General features: G+C 45.0%; 1 protein-coding gene across 1 annotated transcript in view; it reads right to left on the minus strand.

Moving 5' to 3' along the window:
- The window catches only part of PPP2CB (protein phosphatase 2 catalytic subunit beta), a 48,865-nt gene extending 34,855 nt beyond the window's left edge, over positions 1-14,010 (minus strand). Inside the window, exon 1 of the mRNA XM_073598463.1 lies at positions 13,551-14,010. Coding sequence (XP_073454564.1) covers positions 13,551-13,652 — 102 coding nt within the window. The 5' untranslated portion in view covers positions 13,653-14,010. The remainder of the gene's footprint in view (positions 1-13,550) is intronic.
- Positions 14,011-14,305: the final 295 nt, after the last annotated feature.

Here is a 14,305-nt window from a genome sequence, read left to right on the forward strand (position 1 = left end):
GCTGGCAGGGGACTACAGAAGAGCAGGTAAGGGGTCATTCTGTAATACCACTGCAGAGAGCAGATAAGTACACCCATGTTTTATTAATAAAAAAAAAAGAAAAGATGGATGGTTTAAAAATAAATACGGTACTTCCCCAAGTATTCTGGTCCAACGCCTAATGACACTAGCAAAAAAACTCTTGGGACAGCCCTTACAAATTCTTTGCTAGTGTCCAATTACTTGAATATAGCCTGCTTACAACCCATAGTCTATGAAGACAAGACAGATCTGTGTCTTGTACTGTACAATTAAAATAAAACACAAATTACTCTTACCAGTATTTCCAGTAAAGCATGCTGCAGTACATACGTTACTGCAATGCAGCCCAACGTGAACAAGCACCAACACAGAACATCCAAGCAAGTTAATACTTTAAACCCTGACTGGTACAATTAAGGTCTTGTTCATGCCATGTCCAGTGACTAAAAATGCAGGAAAACAATGGCTATGTGCTTTGTTCACACTGCAACATACAATGTATATAAATGCAACATGTATAAAAATGTATGCAAATGCATGTTACAGCACATGCATTTTCAGTGCATTATGTGCTGTATAGTGTTAAAGGACCCTTAAAGTGGGGTTCCACCCAAAAAAACAAACATACCTGAAAAATTCAAAAAAAAAAAAACAAAAAACATTTGGATATTTTTTTTTTTTTTTAACTTACCTCTAAATGCTTGTTGCTAGGTGGTCCCTCGTAGTCTGCCTCTTCCTTTGCCTGGGCTGGTGACATCACTTCCGCCTCGGCACAGGAAGGGCTCCGCTCTGTTCCCTCCCTCCTGTCAATCATCTGGGACCCATTACAGGTCCCAGGTGATTGAGCGGCCAATCACGGCGCGCGGCGCCGCTCGCGCATGCGCAGTGGGTGCCAGGCTGTGAAGCCACAGTCCGGCGCCCACAGTTAAAATGCCGGCGCCGATGAGCGGAGGGGGGGGGATGAGCGGGGCTTCGATCCCCCGCATCGCTGGACCCAGGGACAGGTAAGTGTCCAATTAAAAGTCAGCAGCTGCAGTATTTGTAGCTGCTGACTTTTAAAGTTATTTTTTTTTGACGGCCCCCCTGGGTGGAACCCCACTTTAACCACTTGCTTACTCGTCACTTAAACCCCCCCCCCCCCCCTGCCCAGACCAATTTTCAGCTTTCAGCGCTGCCACTCTTTGAATGACAATTGTGCCGTCATACAACACCGTACCCAAATGAAATATTTTTTTCCCCACAAACAGCTTTCTTTTGGTGGTATTTGATCACAAAAAAAAAAAAAAAAGAAGACGGAAAATTTGGAAAATAAACAAATTTTGCAAACAAGTCATTTTTCTCCTTCATTGATGTACGCTGAGGAGGTGGCACTGAGAGGCATTGATTGGTGCACGGTTATACACTGGTGGGCACTGATATGCACTGGCAGGTGGCACAGATGTCCCTTACACAGAAGCCAGTGATCGGCTTTTTTTCTCCTCGCGCTGTCAGCAGAGGGAAAAAAAAAACAAACAATTACCGATCTTCTGTTTGGCTTCATTAGATGACAGCTGATCACGTGGTAAGGCGCGCGGGGAGCATGCAAAGGGGAGGCCATCTATTGATGGCCTCCCAGCAATGTAGACCCGTGCTGTAGCCGTCATTTGGATATAGCACAGACAGGAAGAGGTTAAAGTGGGTACTAATGGTCTTCTCCATAAACAGTCAATTGTTGGATCACCTCTTCATGATTTTGTCAGATTTATTAGACTTGTTGTCACGACTTTTATGTACATTTTCTATGTGTAGCTCTCATATTCGCTTGCATCTCAGACGCTATTATTTATGTATTCATTATTGCTTCAATAAAAACACTGAACAAGAAAGTGGTATCAACATTGTAAATAGTCACCCTTGTTGATATATGTAATTGCATTAAAAAAAAAAACCAAACAAAACTCACAGGTCACACCGATTCCAGGAGTCCAATCTGCATTTTGATATATTAAAAGAATATTGGATAACCCATTATAATCTATTTGAATTGTTGAGATTTGGAAGTAATTACAGCCAGAGATGAGCTCAGGCCTAGCACCTAGAAAAAGTTGCTAAGGCTATTGGGGGGGGGGGGGGTCTCTTACACTTTTGATCTTGCTCAAGCGACCAAAAGGGGCATTTCAGATTCACTTTAAATAATCGATAGTATTATTGCCAAAAAAGAGGTGAAAGCACCGATACTGCAAGTGAATCAGGCTCTATTCTCAATTGCACAGGCACAAGCAACTGAAGATGTCTGTGGTTTAGGCAAGCTTAAAATGGAGGAATACTTTTCATTCATAGTCCAAAGAGTCAGCTACAGATTAGGGTGATCTGGCTATACAGTGTGGCAGGATATGGGAATTACAAAAGACTGACTTACAAAATGAATGTGCGTGTCATCAGGTAAAACCCCTGTGTGATTTAGCTCTGTTACTAAAGTGTTACTAAACCCAGGAGTCTGCATTCACTATATCTGGTCTCCCACAGTACACGGAAATGCAGATATTTTTGTAAATATAAACTGCTAAATACCTTTTCCCATTAGCAGTATATAGCAGTAGTGATATCTATCAGTGTCTGGTTAAAGCTTGTAGGATGAGTTTCCATTCTCCCCTGATTGTCCTATGAGCCTGCAGGACACCTGACCCTCTGTCTGAGCAGTGCCAATCATATGCACCCTCCCAAGGGAAAAAAAAAAAAAAAAAAAAAAAAAAAAAAAAAAACACCTTCTAGCAATACACACTAAACTGATCATGTGCAGAGTGACACTGTTCTATCAGGAGATGGTTTGGGGACTGTGTGAGAGGAGGATCAGAGAAGACAGGATCAAACAGTCTTTATACAATGCAGAGGATTAACGACTAAAGTTTGCACAGTTTTTTTTTTTACCGAGGATTTCCATAGTCCTGGGATTACTTATTTATCAAGCCCAGTTTGACCTCCCGCTGTACAATAGTGGGGTCCATATATATATATATATATATATATATATATATATATATATATATATATATATATATACACACACACACACACACACACACACACACACACACATACATACATACATACATATATACACACACACTTCACTATTTTGATTGTATCATATATGAGATGTTAGCACACATTAGTGTGAGCAGCTCTATTTGCATACTTCGTTATTTACATATTATCACGGGGTGTAGCGCGGGGGTCATATCCATGATTGTAAGGCTTCCCCACAAAAATAATGGTCACTTAAAAATGGGAAGCAGCATAACATCTACACAGTAGAGCAGTGGTTCTCAACCTGGGGGTCAAATGATGATTTGCCAGGGTCAAATGATGATTTGCCAGGGGTCACCAAATCCTTGGCTGTTCCTGAAGACGGCACCGCTCTTCCAGCTTTTTTGCGGCCGCCCACCAGGGCTGTCCCCAGAGCCCGCAGCTGCCCATACAGGTCACGGCATGACTGGGGGGCAGAGACTAGAGGTCAGCTGACTGGTGAGGAATGTGAAGTGGGAGAGGCTGGAGGGGACCCGATCTCCTGATTTCGGCATAGGTGTCACTGCTACAAGACACCACAAAGTCGGAGACACATTGAGTAACACTACCTGGGATTATAGTTGCCATTAAAAGGTCCCCACTACAGTTCTCAGATCAGCAGATGACCTTGATCAAGAGCACCTAAGTTGGCTGATCAGAACTCCCCGCCAGCACTGCCACTTATACCATCCCCCCCCCCCCCCAAGGAGTAAGAGAAGGAATAAAAATAGAGAATACATGGAAGGGGAGGAAAAAGAGGGGAGGAAAAGAGGGGAGGAAAAAGAGGGGGAGGAAAAGAGGGGGAGGAAAAAGAGGGGAGGAAAAGAGGGGGAGGAAAAAGAGGGGGGAGGAAAAAGAGGGGGAGGAAAAAGAGGGGGAGGAAAAAGAGGGGGAGGAAAAAGAGGGGGAGGAAAAAGAGGGGGAGGAAAAAGAGGGGAGGAAAAAGAGGGGGAGGAAAAGAGGGGGAGGAAAAAGAGGGGGAGGAAAAAGAGGGGGAGGAAAAAGAGGGGGAGGAAAAAGAGGGGAGGAAAAAGAGGGGGAGGAAAAGAGGGGGAGGAAAAAGAGGGGAGGAAAAAGAGGGGGAGGAAAAAGAGGGGGAGGAACAAAGAAAAAGGGAGAGAAAGAATAAATAGAAAGAACAAGAAAGACGGCTAGAAAGAGGGATGGGGAAAAAAAAACAAAACAAAACAAAAAAAAAAAAAAAACAAGAAATTAGGATAGGAGAGAGATAAAGGGAATGAAAGGAGAACAAAGAGAAAGAATGGGACTCAGGGAGTGTTAAATGTCCATGGGTTAGGGGCGCAAATTACTTGTCTTGCTTGGGTGCTGGCAACCCACGCTATGAAAAAATAATTTTACGGTTGGGGGTCCCCATAGCTTGGGAAATTTTATCAAGGGGTCACGGCACTAGACAGGTTGAGAACCACTGCAATAGAGGAAGGTCGCAAATTTCTCCAGGCATGGGGTATTAACCCGACTCTACAACTCAAACTCAAGTTAACTACGGGAGAAACAACCATCCCCATCTGGGCGCCACCACGCTAACATTTCTACTCATCAAAGTGAGTGTTTCCAATACTATGACCAACACAGTACTATGATCGTTGCAACCAGTTCAAACTTTTACCCCGTCATACCTCAGCAGCTCTAGATATAAAACCTGCTGATTTTCTGTTTTTTCCCTGCGTTGTCAGGCGAGCTGTTTATTACCATTTAAAGAATATATATATATATATATATATATATATATATATATATATATATATATATATATATATATATATATATATATATACATACATACATACATACTCTGATTAGGGCTGGGAGATTTTCTTTAAAAAAAAAAAAAAAAAAACTCGATTCGAGTTTTTTTTTTTGGGAAACCGCGCCGGTCCTAAGGCGCTGCGGGCATGAGCTTTTAGGCGAGGCTTCGGCCTAGTCCGCGGCGTCTGGCCTCGCAGACTAGGCCGAAGCCGCGGCCTCACCTAAAAACTCCTTGCCCGCAGCTCTTCAGGCCCGGCGCGGTTTCCGCGCTGGTCTGGAGGCGCTGCGGGCATGAGTCCGCGGCGTCCGGCCGTAGCCGCGGCCTGACCTAAAAAATCATGCCCGCAGCGCCTCGGGACCGGCGCGGTGAAAAAAAAAAAAAAAAAAAAAAAAAAAAAAAATCTAAAAAAATCGATTTACTTAAATTTTTAATCGATTTGACCTCTCAACTCGATTCAAGATTTAAATCGTTTTTTTTTCCCAGCCCTATAACTGATAACTTTCTAATTCTCTCTGACCCTTCTGATCACTACCCCCAGCGGACCTCAGAACAAGCTACACCTCTGTCCTTTGTCCAGCGAACCCAAAGTCTCAACCATCGGCTGTATACCGATACATACCACCTGCATGCCTAGCTTTGTCAAACTAAGTAAACAAAATCACACTCCTCACCAACCCTATTCACACTAGTCAAGACGCCGAAATTCATGTCACTCAACACCAAAGGATTAAATCATCCAGCAAAGAGAGCCTCACTATGTCGCACAGCCCAAGAGTCCCATTGTGGTGTTTCATGTACACAAGAAAAAACACACTTCAAAGCAAATGAGAAATCTTGCTGCACCAACAAAAACTTCCCCTACATCTTTAGAGCATCAGGCCCAGCAAAGAAAAATGGTGTAACAGCAATCAAAAACACCACATCCTTTACGCTACATGACAGTCTCAGACGTTGAGGGTAGATACCCAAGACCTCGATTGCACACTGGATAATACCAGATGTACCCTAGTAAATGTAAACATCCCCAATACACGGCAAATCAAATTTGACAAAAAAACTCATGAAAGACTACACAAGTCCAGGCAAGGTCATCTTATATTGTGCGACGATGAACATTATTACCAGAACTACTAGACACCTCTCACCAATGGGGACTTTCATAAGAAACAACAACCTATATGATGTGTGAAGACGTCACCACACCACCGAACGTGACTACACATTTTCTCCCATCGCCACAACTCATACACCCAAATTGACTACTTCCTGGTAGACAAATGGCTACTACCCAGCATCACCTGAACCAGCCATCTCTACAATAACCTGGTCCGATCATGCAACCACCACTTATACTATTGACACTCTGCCATCGGTCTCTACCACAAGAATGTGGAGAGCCAATGCATCCATCCTGCAATCACCTACTTATGCTACTTACCTACTTGATCAACTAGAAGAGTTTCACCATCAACAAAGGATCCATATCCAATAACGCCACCCTATGGAATGCCCATAAAGCATTCATCAGTGGGATCCCTATACAAATTAAGTGGATGTAAACCCGATTCATGAAATTTGAGCTAGAAACACCTGCAGTGTTTTCTTATCTTTCTCTAAAGCCCCAAGTCCTGTGGCTTTCTCCTGCTCCGTTCTTCTGTTACCAGCATGATAACTTCGGACAAGTTCTCCATCAACTTTGATAAAACCATGCTGACTTTTGTGTCAGGGTGGGTGCTATAAATAGATTAGCAGAAAGTTGGTCAATTCACAGCAGAGCTCTGCATGGTTTCTTTTTTTCTACCTATGGGGAGAGGGGGTGTGTGCCTTTCCTCCAATCAGCTGGATCAAAGCGTATGGCAAAAATCCACACCACAGGTGAATCAGGAAGAGAAAATTCTAACAGGAAGTGCACTTTCGAAACAGTATATATTAAAGACAGCAGATATACGTGTAAAACGTATGTAGGAGGATTTGTTTCATCTCTGTGCATCATCTGAGGCCACTCACTTCACTGGGTATATGTGAGGGTTTACATCCACTTTAAAGAGGAAGTAAACCCTGATGGTCTCACTCCACATGCATACATTAAAGTGGTTGTAAACCACATATGTATCATTTCTCCAATACATGCACCATTTTATAGTTTATGTAAAAATCAAAACTGCTGCATTATTACATCTGAATTCTTATCTCTAAGCCTGTCACAGCTCTCTGAAAATCTCTGCTCCATAGGAGTGTTTATGGATCAGAGCTCGGGAGTCAAAGTCACGACATCACTGGCCCCACATCCCCGCTGTACACACAAACACACACTAGCTCCGGATTAGCAGCATGCACCATGCTGGAAGTGTGCACACACTCCCTGCTGGGAGGTAGGGTGTACAACTGGGAGGTGGGGCCAGGGATGTCACAACTACCCCGCCCACAGACCGAAGATTTCCAAAGAGCTACCATAAGCTTAGGAGATGGGAATACAGAGGTAATACAGCAGTTTGGATCTTTACATAAACTATAAAATAGCGCATGTATTGGAGAAATGATGCATATGAGGTTTACAAGCACTTAAAACTAAACGCTTTTTTACTCAGGCTGGGGCAGCAGGAGACGCACACCCTTCACTAATGCTCGTGCACGAGTCTCCTCTGCATGTCAGTCAGTCAAAGGAAAGTGGGCGTGGCGACATTTTCTGCATGTGTCGAATTTTTTTTTCTAGTAGCAAGGAGGAGAGGATTACAGATGACTATCCCCATCTCACTGCAAAATTAGTTGTGCTGCATTGCCGATTTAGCTATAATGTTCAGTTTAATTTTTTTATATCTGGGTTTACAATCACTTTAAGTTTATTTTCCAGCAAAACAGAGCGGTTGTCTTGACTCACAAGATCCTGCCAATGCAGTGGGGGCAGGGCCAGCTGTCAAAATATCCAAACAGTAGCTGCATTTGTTTTCATGCAGGTGCAGTTTCAGCTGATAATCTTTCCCCTCGCTCCTTCAATTGAGGGATATCAGGCAGAAGGCAGCAGACTGGACTGCCCACAGAGCAAATTTCAAAAGGTTCATCAAGAACCAGATGAAAAATAGCTCCATGCATGGCCAGCTAAAGAAAAATTTAAACCCTCTGTTTTTTTTTTTTTTTTTTTCTATTGCGGTGTGCCCCCCCTCCTCGGGAAGAATATCCTGTCCTGAGACAACAGAAGCGGAGAGCTCTTCAAAAAGGAAATTCAATCACGTCACCAGAAGAAAAAAAAACAAAAACGTCCCCACTGGAAGAATTGCCCTCTTGTTTCCGTTCCAATAATAACTCCCAGTTTTTGTTGAATGTCCCTGGTGGGGGCTTCGACAGCAATAAAATCCTGATAGAGGGTCTAATTCTTCGTACTCTATCCAAAAAAATTATAATATATGCACACACACACCAGCCACTTTATTAGGTAGACCTGTTCAATTGCTTGGTAACAAATTGCTAATCAGCCAATCACATGGCAGCAACTCAATGCATTTAGGCATCTAGACGTGGTGAAGACAACTTGCTGAGGTTCAAACCGAGCATCTGAAAGGGGATTTAGGTCTTTGAACGTGGCATGGTTGTTAGTGCCAGAGGGGCTGGTCTGAGTATTTCAAAAACTGCTGATCTACTGGGATTTTCACGCACAACCATCTCTAGGGTTTGCCTTGTATCAATGGTTCAGGCTGGTGGTGGTGGTGTAATGGTGTGGGAGATATTTTTTTGGCACACTTTGGGCCCCTTAGAACCAATTGAGCATCGTTTAACCACCTCAATACCGGTCAATTTCACCTTCTTCCTGCCCAGGGCAATTTTCAGCTTTAAGCGCTGTCGCACTTTGAATGACAATTGCACGGTCATGCAACACTGTACCCAATATAAATTTTTGATCGATTTCTTCACACAAATAGAGGTTTCATTTGGTGGCATTTAATCACAGCTGTGTTTATTATATTTTGCTAAAACAAAAAAAATAAAGTTTTTTTTTCTAGTTTGTCTGAAAATTTTGTAAACAAGTAATTTTTCTCCTTCACTAATGTGCGCTGAAGAGGCTGCACTGATGGGGCTCTGCATTACCTTTACAAGTCTCCCCTGTGAGGAGATGCCGCTGATCAGCTCTCCTCATCTCACACCGTCAGTGTGAGGCGAGGAGAGCTGATAAACGGCATCTCCTGGTTTACATGCGATTTGACACAGCCAATCACATGTGTAGAGAACCACGGCTCTTTGCAACGATCAGGGTCATGCAATTGCAGCTAAACTGGGCGTCGCCATATGACATCGTCCCAGAACAAGAGCCGCCCCGCTCACCTATCATTTGTCTATACAGCGGGCGGGAGACGGTTAAATGCCACAGCCTACCTGAGTATTGTTGCTGACCATGTCCATCCCTTTATGACTACAGTGTACTCATCTTCTGATGGACACTTCCAGCAGGATAATGCACCATGTCACAAAGCTCAAATCTCCTCACCACTGGTTTCTTGAACATGACAATGACTTCACTGTACTGCAATGGTCTCCACAGTCACCAGATCTCAATCCAATAGAGCACTTTCGGGATGTGGTGGAACAGGAGATTCACATCATGGATGTGCAGCCGACAAATCTGCAGCAACTGCGTGATGCTACATATGCATACATACGAAAACTTTTCTTCAGATAGACTAAATGAAAACTGTGTAGACCCATACAGTGCACTTTTGTACATTGAGGTGGGTTGCATTAGTTATTCAAACTCAACGTATGAAAATTAAGACCCTGCAGCAATTCTCTTGCAACACACCTGCATAGTAGAATAGGCTGAACAAATAGTCATTTGCATTGGGGGGGGGGGGGGGGTAAATTCAAAATGAGTTTTTGCTTTTTGCAAATAGGGTTAATATAAATCGCGCTCTAAGGCCTCATTCACACAGTATTTTAGTGCCAGCTGCAGCAAAAAATCCAGTGGATGCAGTTAGTTGCGGCCGCTCAGCCTGTACAAAGCGACAACAGCCACTGCTCTCTGCTCATACAATGTAACTGCACACTGAGCGATTACCTGTGGTTAGGGATATGACTGCTGTTTGCAGTTTGCTGAGCCCGCAGCTTAGCAATGACAGGCAACAGAAACAGCAGCTGCAACAATCTTTATCCATGTGTGAATTCAGCTGCAGAATACACTGGATTCTTGCCACAGCTGGCACTAAAATACAGTGTCAATGAAGACTTATGGTACTGTTTAAAAGGAGTAGTACTGCTAAAGCTTGTTTAGCTGTACTTCTCCTGTGGATCACAGTAGCGCAGAGCGTTCTGCACTCCTGTGACCCGGTTTCAGCAGACAGCAGGCTGAAGCCCGCTGTCAGCTCACATCACAGAGGCGGTGATTCATATGGTCATGATCCACCCACATACTTGGACCGGCACCCAGTTTAGCAAGCCGCTGAGAGCCTGAGCCGGCCGCTATCACCCCCTCCACAGCCCACCGCTCCAGTGAGCGTGGGTGTGAGAGCATTGAGTCGTGACCAATAGTCACCTGGTTCTCTATGCTCAAGAAGCAGAGAGAACCGAGTGATCAGCGGCCTTTGATCGCTCAGTTCTCAGCCTTAGAGCCGGCGGGGAAACAATGCCGAATCCTCCTAGGCAAGTACGATTAACCACTTCAGCCCCGGAATGTTTTACCCCCTTAACGTCCAGGCCATTTTTTGCGATACGGCACTGCGTCGCTTTAACTGACAATTGCGTGGTCGTGCGATGATGTACACAAACAAAATTTATGTCCTTTTTTCCCCACCAAGCTTTTTTTGGTGGTATTTGATCACCTCTGCGGTTTTTATTTTTTGTGCTATATAAAAAAAACAAAAAAAAAAACAAAGACGCTGGAACACCACAGAAATCGCTGTTTCCAATCACTGGGAAGAACAGCAGATCTCCATGATGTCTCCTGTCAGAACGGGGATCCACCTTGTTTACATAGGCAGATCCCCGTTCTGCCTCTGTACCATGATGGGGGCAGACGTCTAGTCTGCGGGACCCGCTCCCGTGGTGTGCACGAGCACCCACAGTGTCACTTGCACAGTCCGCTGCATGGGTAGGGCAGTTTTCGCTATCGAGCTGCCGCAGTATATATACAGTGGCTGGTCGGCAAGTGGTTAGAGAAAAAAAAAAAACACACTATCCAATTTTTTAAGATATAAAAGATAATGTTACATTCAGTAAATAGATAGCAAACATGTTAACATTGAAAGTTGTGCATGCCAGTGAAAAGGCAACAAACTACGGTACCTAAAAATTATGCATAGGTGATGCTTTAGAAGTGACTCTAAATGTTTATTCTGAAAAATTAATTTAACATGTCATACCTACCTGCTCTGTGTGTTGGTTTTGCACAGAGCAGCCCTGATCCTCTTCTTCTTGGGTCCCTCGCCAGTGCTCATGACTTCTTCCCCTTGTCAAGTGCCCCCAATAGCAAACTGCTTGCAAAGGGGCACTGGTGCAAGCTTGTTCGAGTCTTTCTTTGCGTGTCCATAAGACAAAGTCGTGGCCCGCCCCCGCTCTCTCCTCATTGACTAACTGGCTGTGAGTGACAGCAATGAAACCCAGGACAGCAGAGTGCACATTGCTGGATTGAGAGGGGACTCAGGCGAGTATAAGCGAGGGGCCGTGGGCAGCACACAGAAGGTTTTTTACCTTCATGCACAGAATGCATCCTTCACATGTTAACAATTTAGAGTTAAACATGTGCTCTGGTGCTAGCATTATTGCTCTCACTTGGACATTTGTGGAGATACCTCACACTGTATGATGCAATCACTGGTTTGGACCTAAACGCACATTTGAATTTGTGCACGGGTACAGCATTGCACCGACAACATCATTTTTATCAGCAAGTACCGATACTTAGCCTCAAGTACTTGCCGATACCTTTGCGACTTTAGCTCATACAAAATAAAAGGGCTCTGATTGCATTGCAAAGAATTGCATGAGGAATGCAGTGCGATTCCTGTCCAAATTGCATGCCGTTTCCCACACCGCATTCTTGTTCAAATCACATGCAATTCTTTGCAGTACAATTTGAGCCCATTAGTTTTGTATGGGCTCAAATCGCACCGCAAAAAGTATCAGTTTTGTGTATCGGAGCATTTTCATGAGTGCTCGTGAAAATACACGGTATCGGTGCAACCCCAGAAGATGGCATCACACTGTGTGATGCAATTGCTGGGTCGTTCCTCCATGCACGTTTGCATTTGCACACGAGCACTGCACTGAAAGTAACAAAATCTGCGCCACTTCCTGGTTCATTCGTCCCAGAGATGGGGGAACTGATGTTCCTCCATCATCTCAGTGGGCAGACGACCCGACCACCTGCAGTGGTCCTGGGATTCCTGGTAGAGGTACATATGCTAGATAGGAAGCGGTTAATAAAATATGCACAAGAAGTGTGTCTATTGGACATAAACCCATCATCAGATCATTTCTTTAAAGTGGTTGTAAAACCCATTACACCACTTTAACCTACAGGTAAGCCTATAATTAGGCTTACCTGTAGGTACTGTGAATATCTCCTAAACTTGCACTGTTTAGGAGATAGTCACTGTATCCGCATGTGCTGATGAAGTCTCGGCTCGCTTGTGCCGTTTCTTCAGGAGCACTGCCGAGACTGGTGGGAGTGACACCATCACGGCTCTGACCAATCACAGCGCCAGAGCCCGCAAACAACTCCGGGAGATATGCCGCCGGTCACAGGGGTGTACAGAGACCGCAACAGCTTTGATCTAAGGATCAAGGAAAAATACTATTTTTCTATCCGTCTGCAGAGCGGATCGGATGAACACGGACAGACGGTCCGTGTTCATCCGATCCCCCATAGGGGAGAGCGGAGATCTGACAGGGCGGTCCCTGCACAGTGTGCGGGTCCCGCCCTGTCATCCACCGGCTCAGCGGGGATCAACGGAGCAATCCCCGCTGAGCAAGCGGATGTTCACGGGTCGGATCAACACGGATCCGCACATGTAAAAGGGGCCTTATGCCTTTGTCTTGCAGTTTTTTGTTTTTTTTTTTCTTTCAGAGTTTACAACCACTTTAATTTTCTATCCCCTGTGCAATTAATATGACAGCAGCAATCTCTTCAGCTAGATTTCCGTCTTATGTTTCTTGTGCCTAGCAACCAAACTATGCAACAGCTTGTGCGAGTCCACATATGCCATGGATCGTGGGACAGAGTGTGTAGAACGCACAGGCATGCAGCCCCCTTTTATCATTAAATAACTGGTACGGTTTATGATCCGTTCTGACATTTTGAATGTTTAGCTTTCTACAAAGCCCACCGTGCCTGAAATTAAGAAAGCAAACCGCAGCACGTTGATCTGTGTCATGCCATCAGGACAGCAAGCGCAAAAGTTACTGAAGGCGTAAATGCAAAACCCTCATATATGCTGCCCAAAAATACAGCATGAGTGTTATCATTGGCACCCACGTTTATATTAAAATAATGATGTCATTCCGATGTGTAGAGAAATAAAACAGGCAGGGCCGAAATGACAGCATCTAACCTTGGATCAGGAGGCTAGAAATGAATAAGGGTGATTAGCAATGTATGGTATGTATAGAAAGGGCGGGGGTGGAAGCATAGATTCCCCTGTGATTGATTGGGAGAGATCGGGCCATTAGCAGAGCACCGGTGATCCAGAAATCATGACACAGGAATATGGTGCAGTAACAGTAGCAGGCTCACCTTCTCGCACAGCGTGCGCACTTGGCTCTCGTTGAGTTGCTTGCAGTCATTGAGCTGCTCGATCCATTGGTCCAGCTCTTTGGTGAACGTCTTGTCCTCCATATCCAGCGGCACCCCTCCCGGGACAGTCAGCAACACAATAGGGCACAGTCACTCAGCTGCCACCTTCCCCCCTGTCACACCCTCCTCCTCTGGGCCGCGGCGCTGTATGTGGAGAACAAGCTACGGCGGTACACCCGCTGCGTGTCAGAGGAGGAGGCCGCTTCGCCGCTGTGTCGTTCCTTCCTTCCTCCTCCTCATTCAATCTCGCCTTCACCCCCCTCCCGAGTACCGGGAGCGCGCACCGAATACAGGGAGAAGAGTGCTATTGCGCACGAAAGACACCAAACGGGAACGAAGGGAGGAGCTAAAGAGAGAAACGTGCGCGTCCGCGGAATACAGTGGTAAACAGCGGGGCCAAGACGTAGACTGGACGGGCGCGCGTCCGTAGTCGTCGCTGGGCTGTAGGAGAGCGCAGGACGGTCGCGCTTTACGGCCCGCGTTGACTAGGAGAGTGTTGCACGCATGTGTGGAAAACGAACAAACAGCAGGTTTTTTTTTTTTTGTTTTTTTTTTTTCACCCAGCGTACTTTATTGACAGCGTCAACATTGCGAAGTGTGTGGGACTGGCTTCGTGTTTTTTCACTTTAATAGCAGGCAGTTTCACCCTCTTCCTATGCAGGCCTAGTTTCGGGATCAGCGCTGTCACACTTTGA

Source organism: Aquarana catesbeiana, linkage group LG01, assembly GCF_042186555.1.
Source record: "Aquarana catesbeiana isolate 2022-GZ linkage group LG01, ASM4218655v1, whole genome shotgun sequence".
Taxonomy (NCBI): Eukaryota; Metazoa; Chordata; class Amphibia; order Anura; family Ranidae; genus Aquarana; species Aquarana catesbeiana.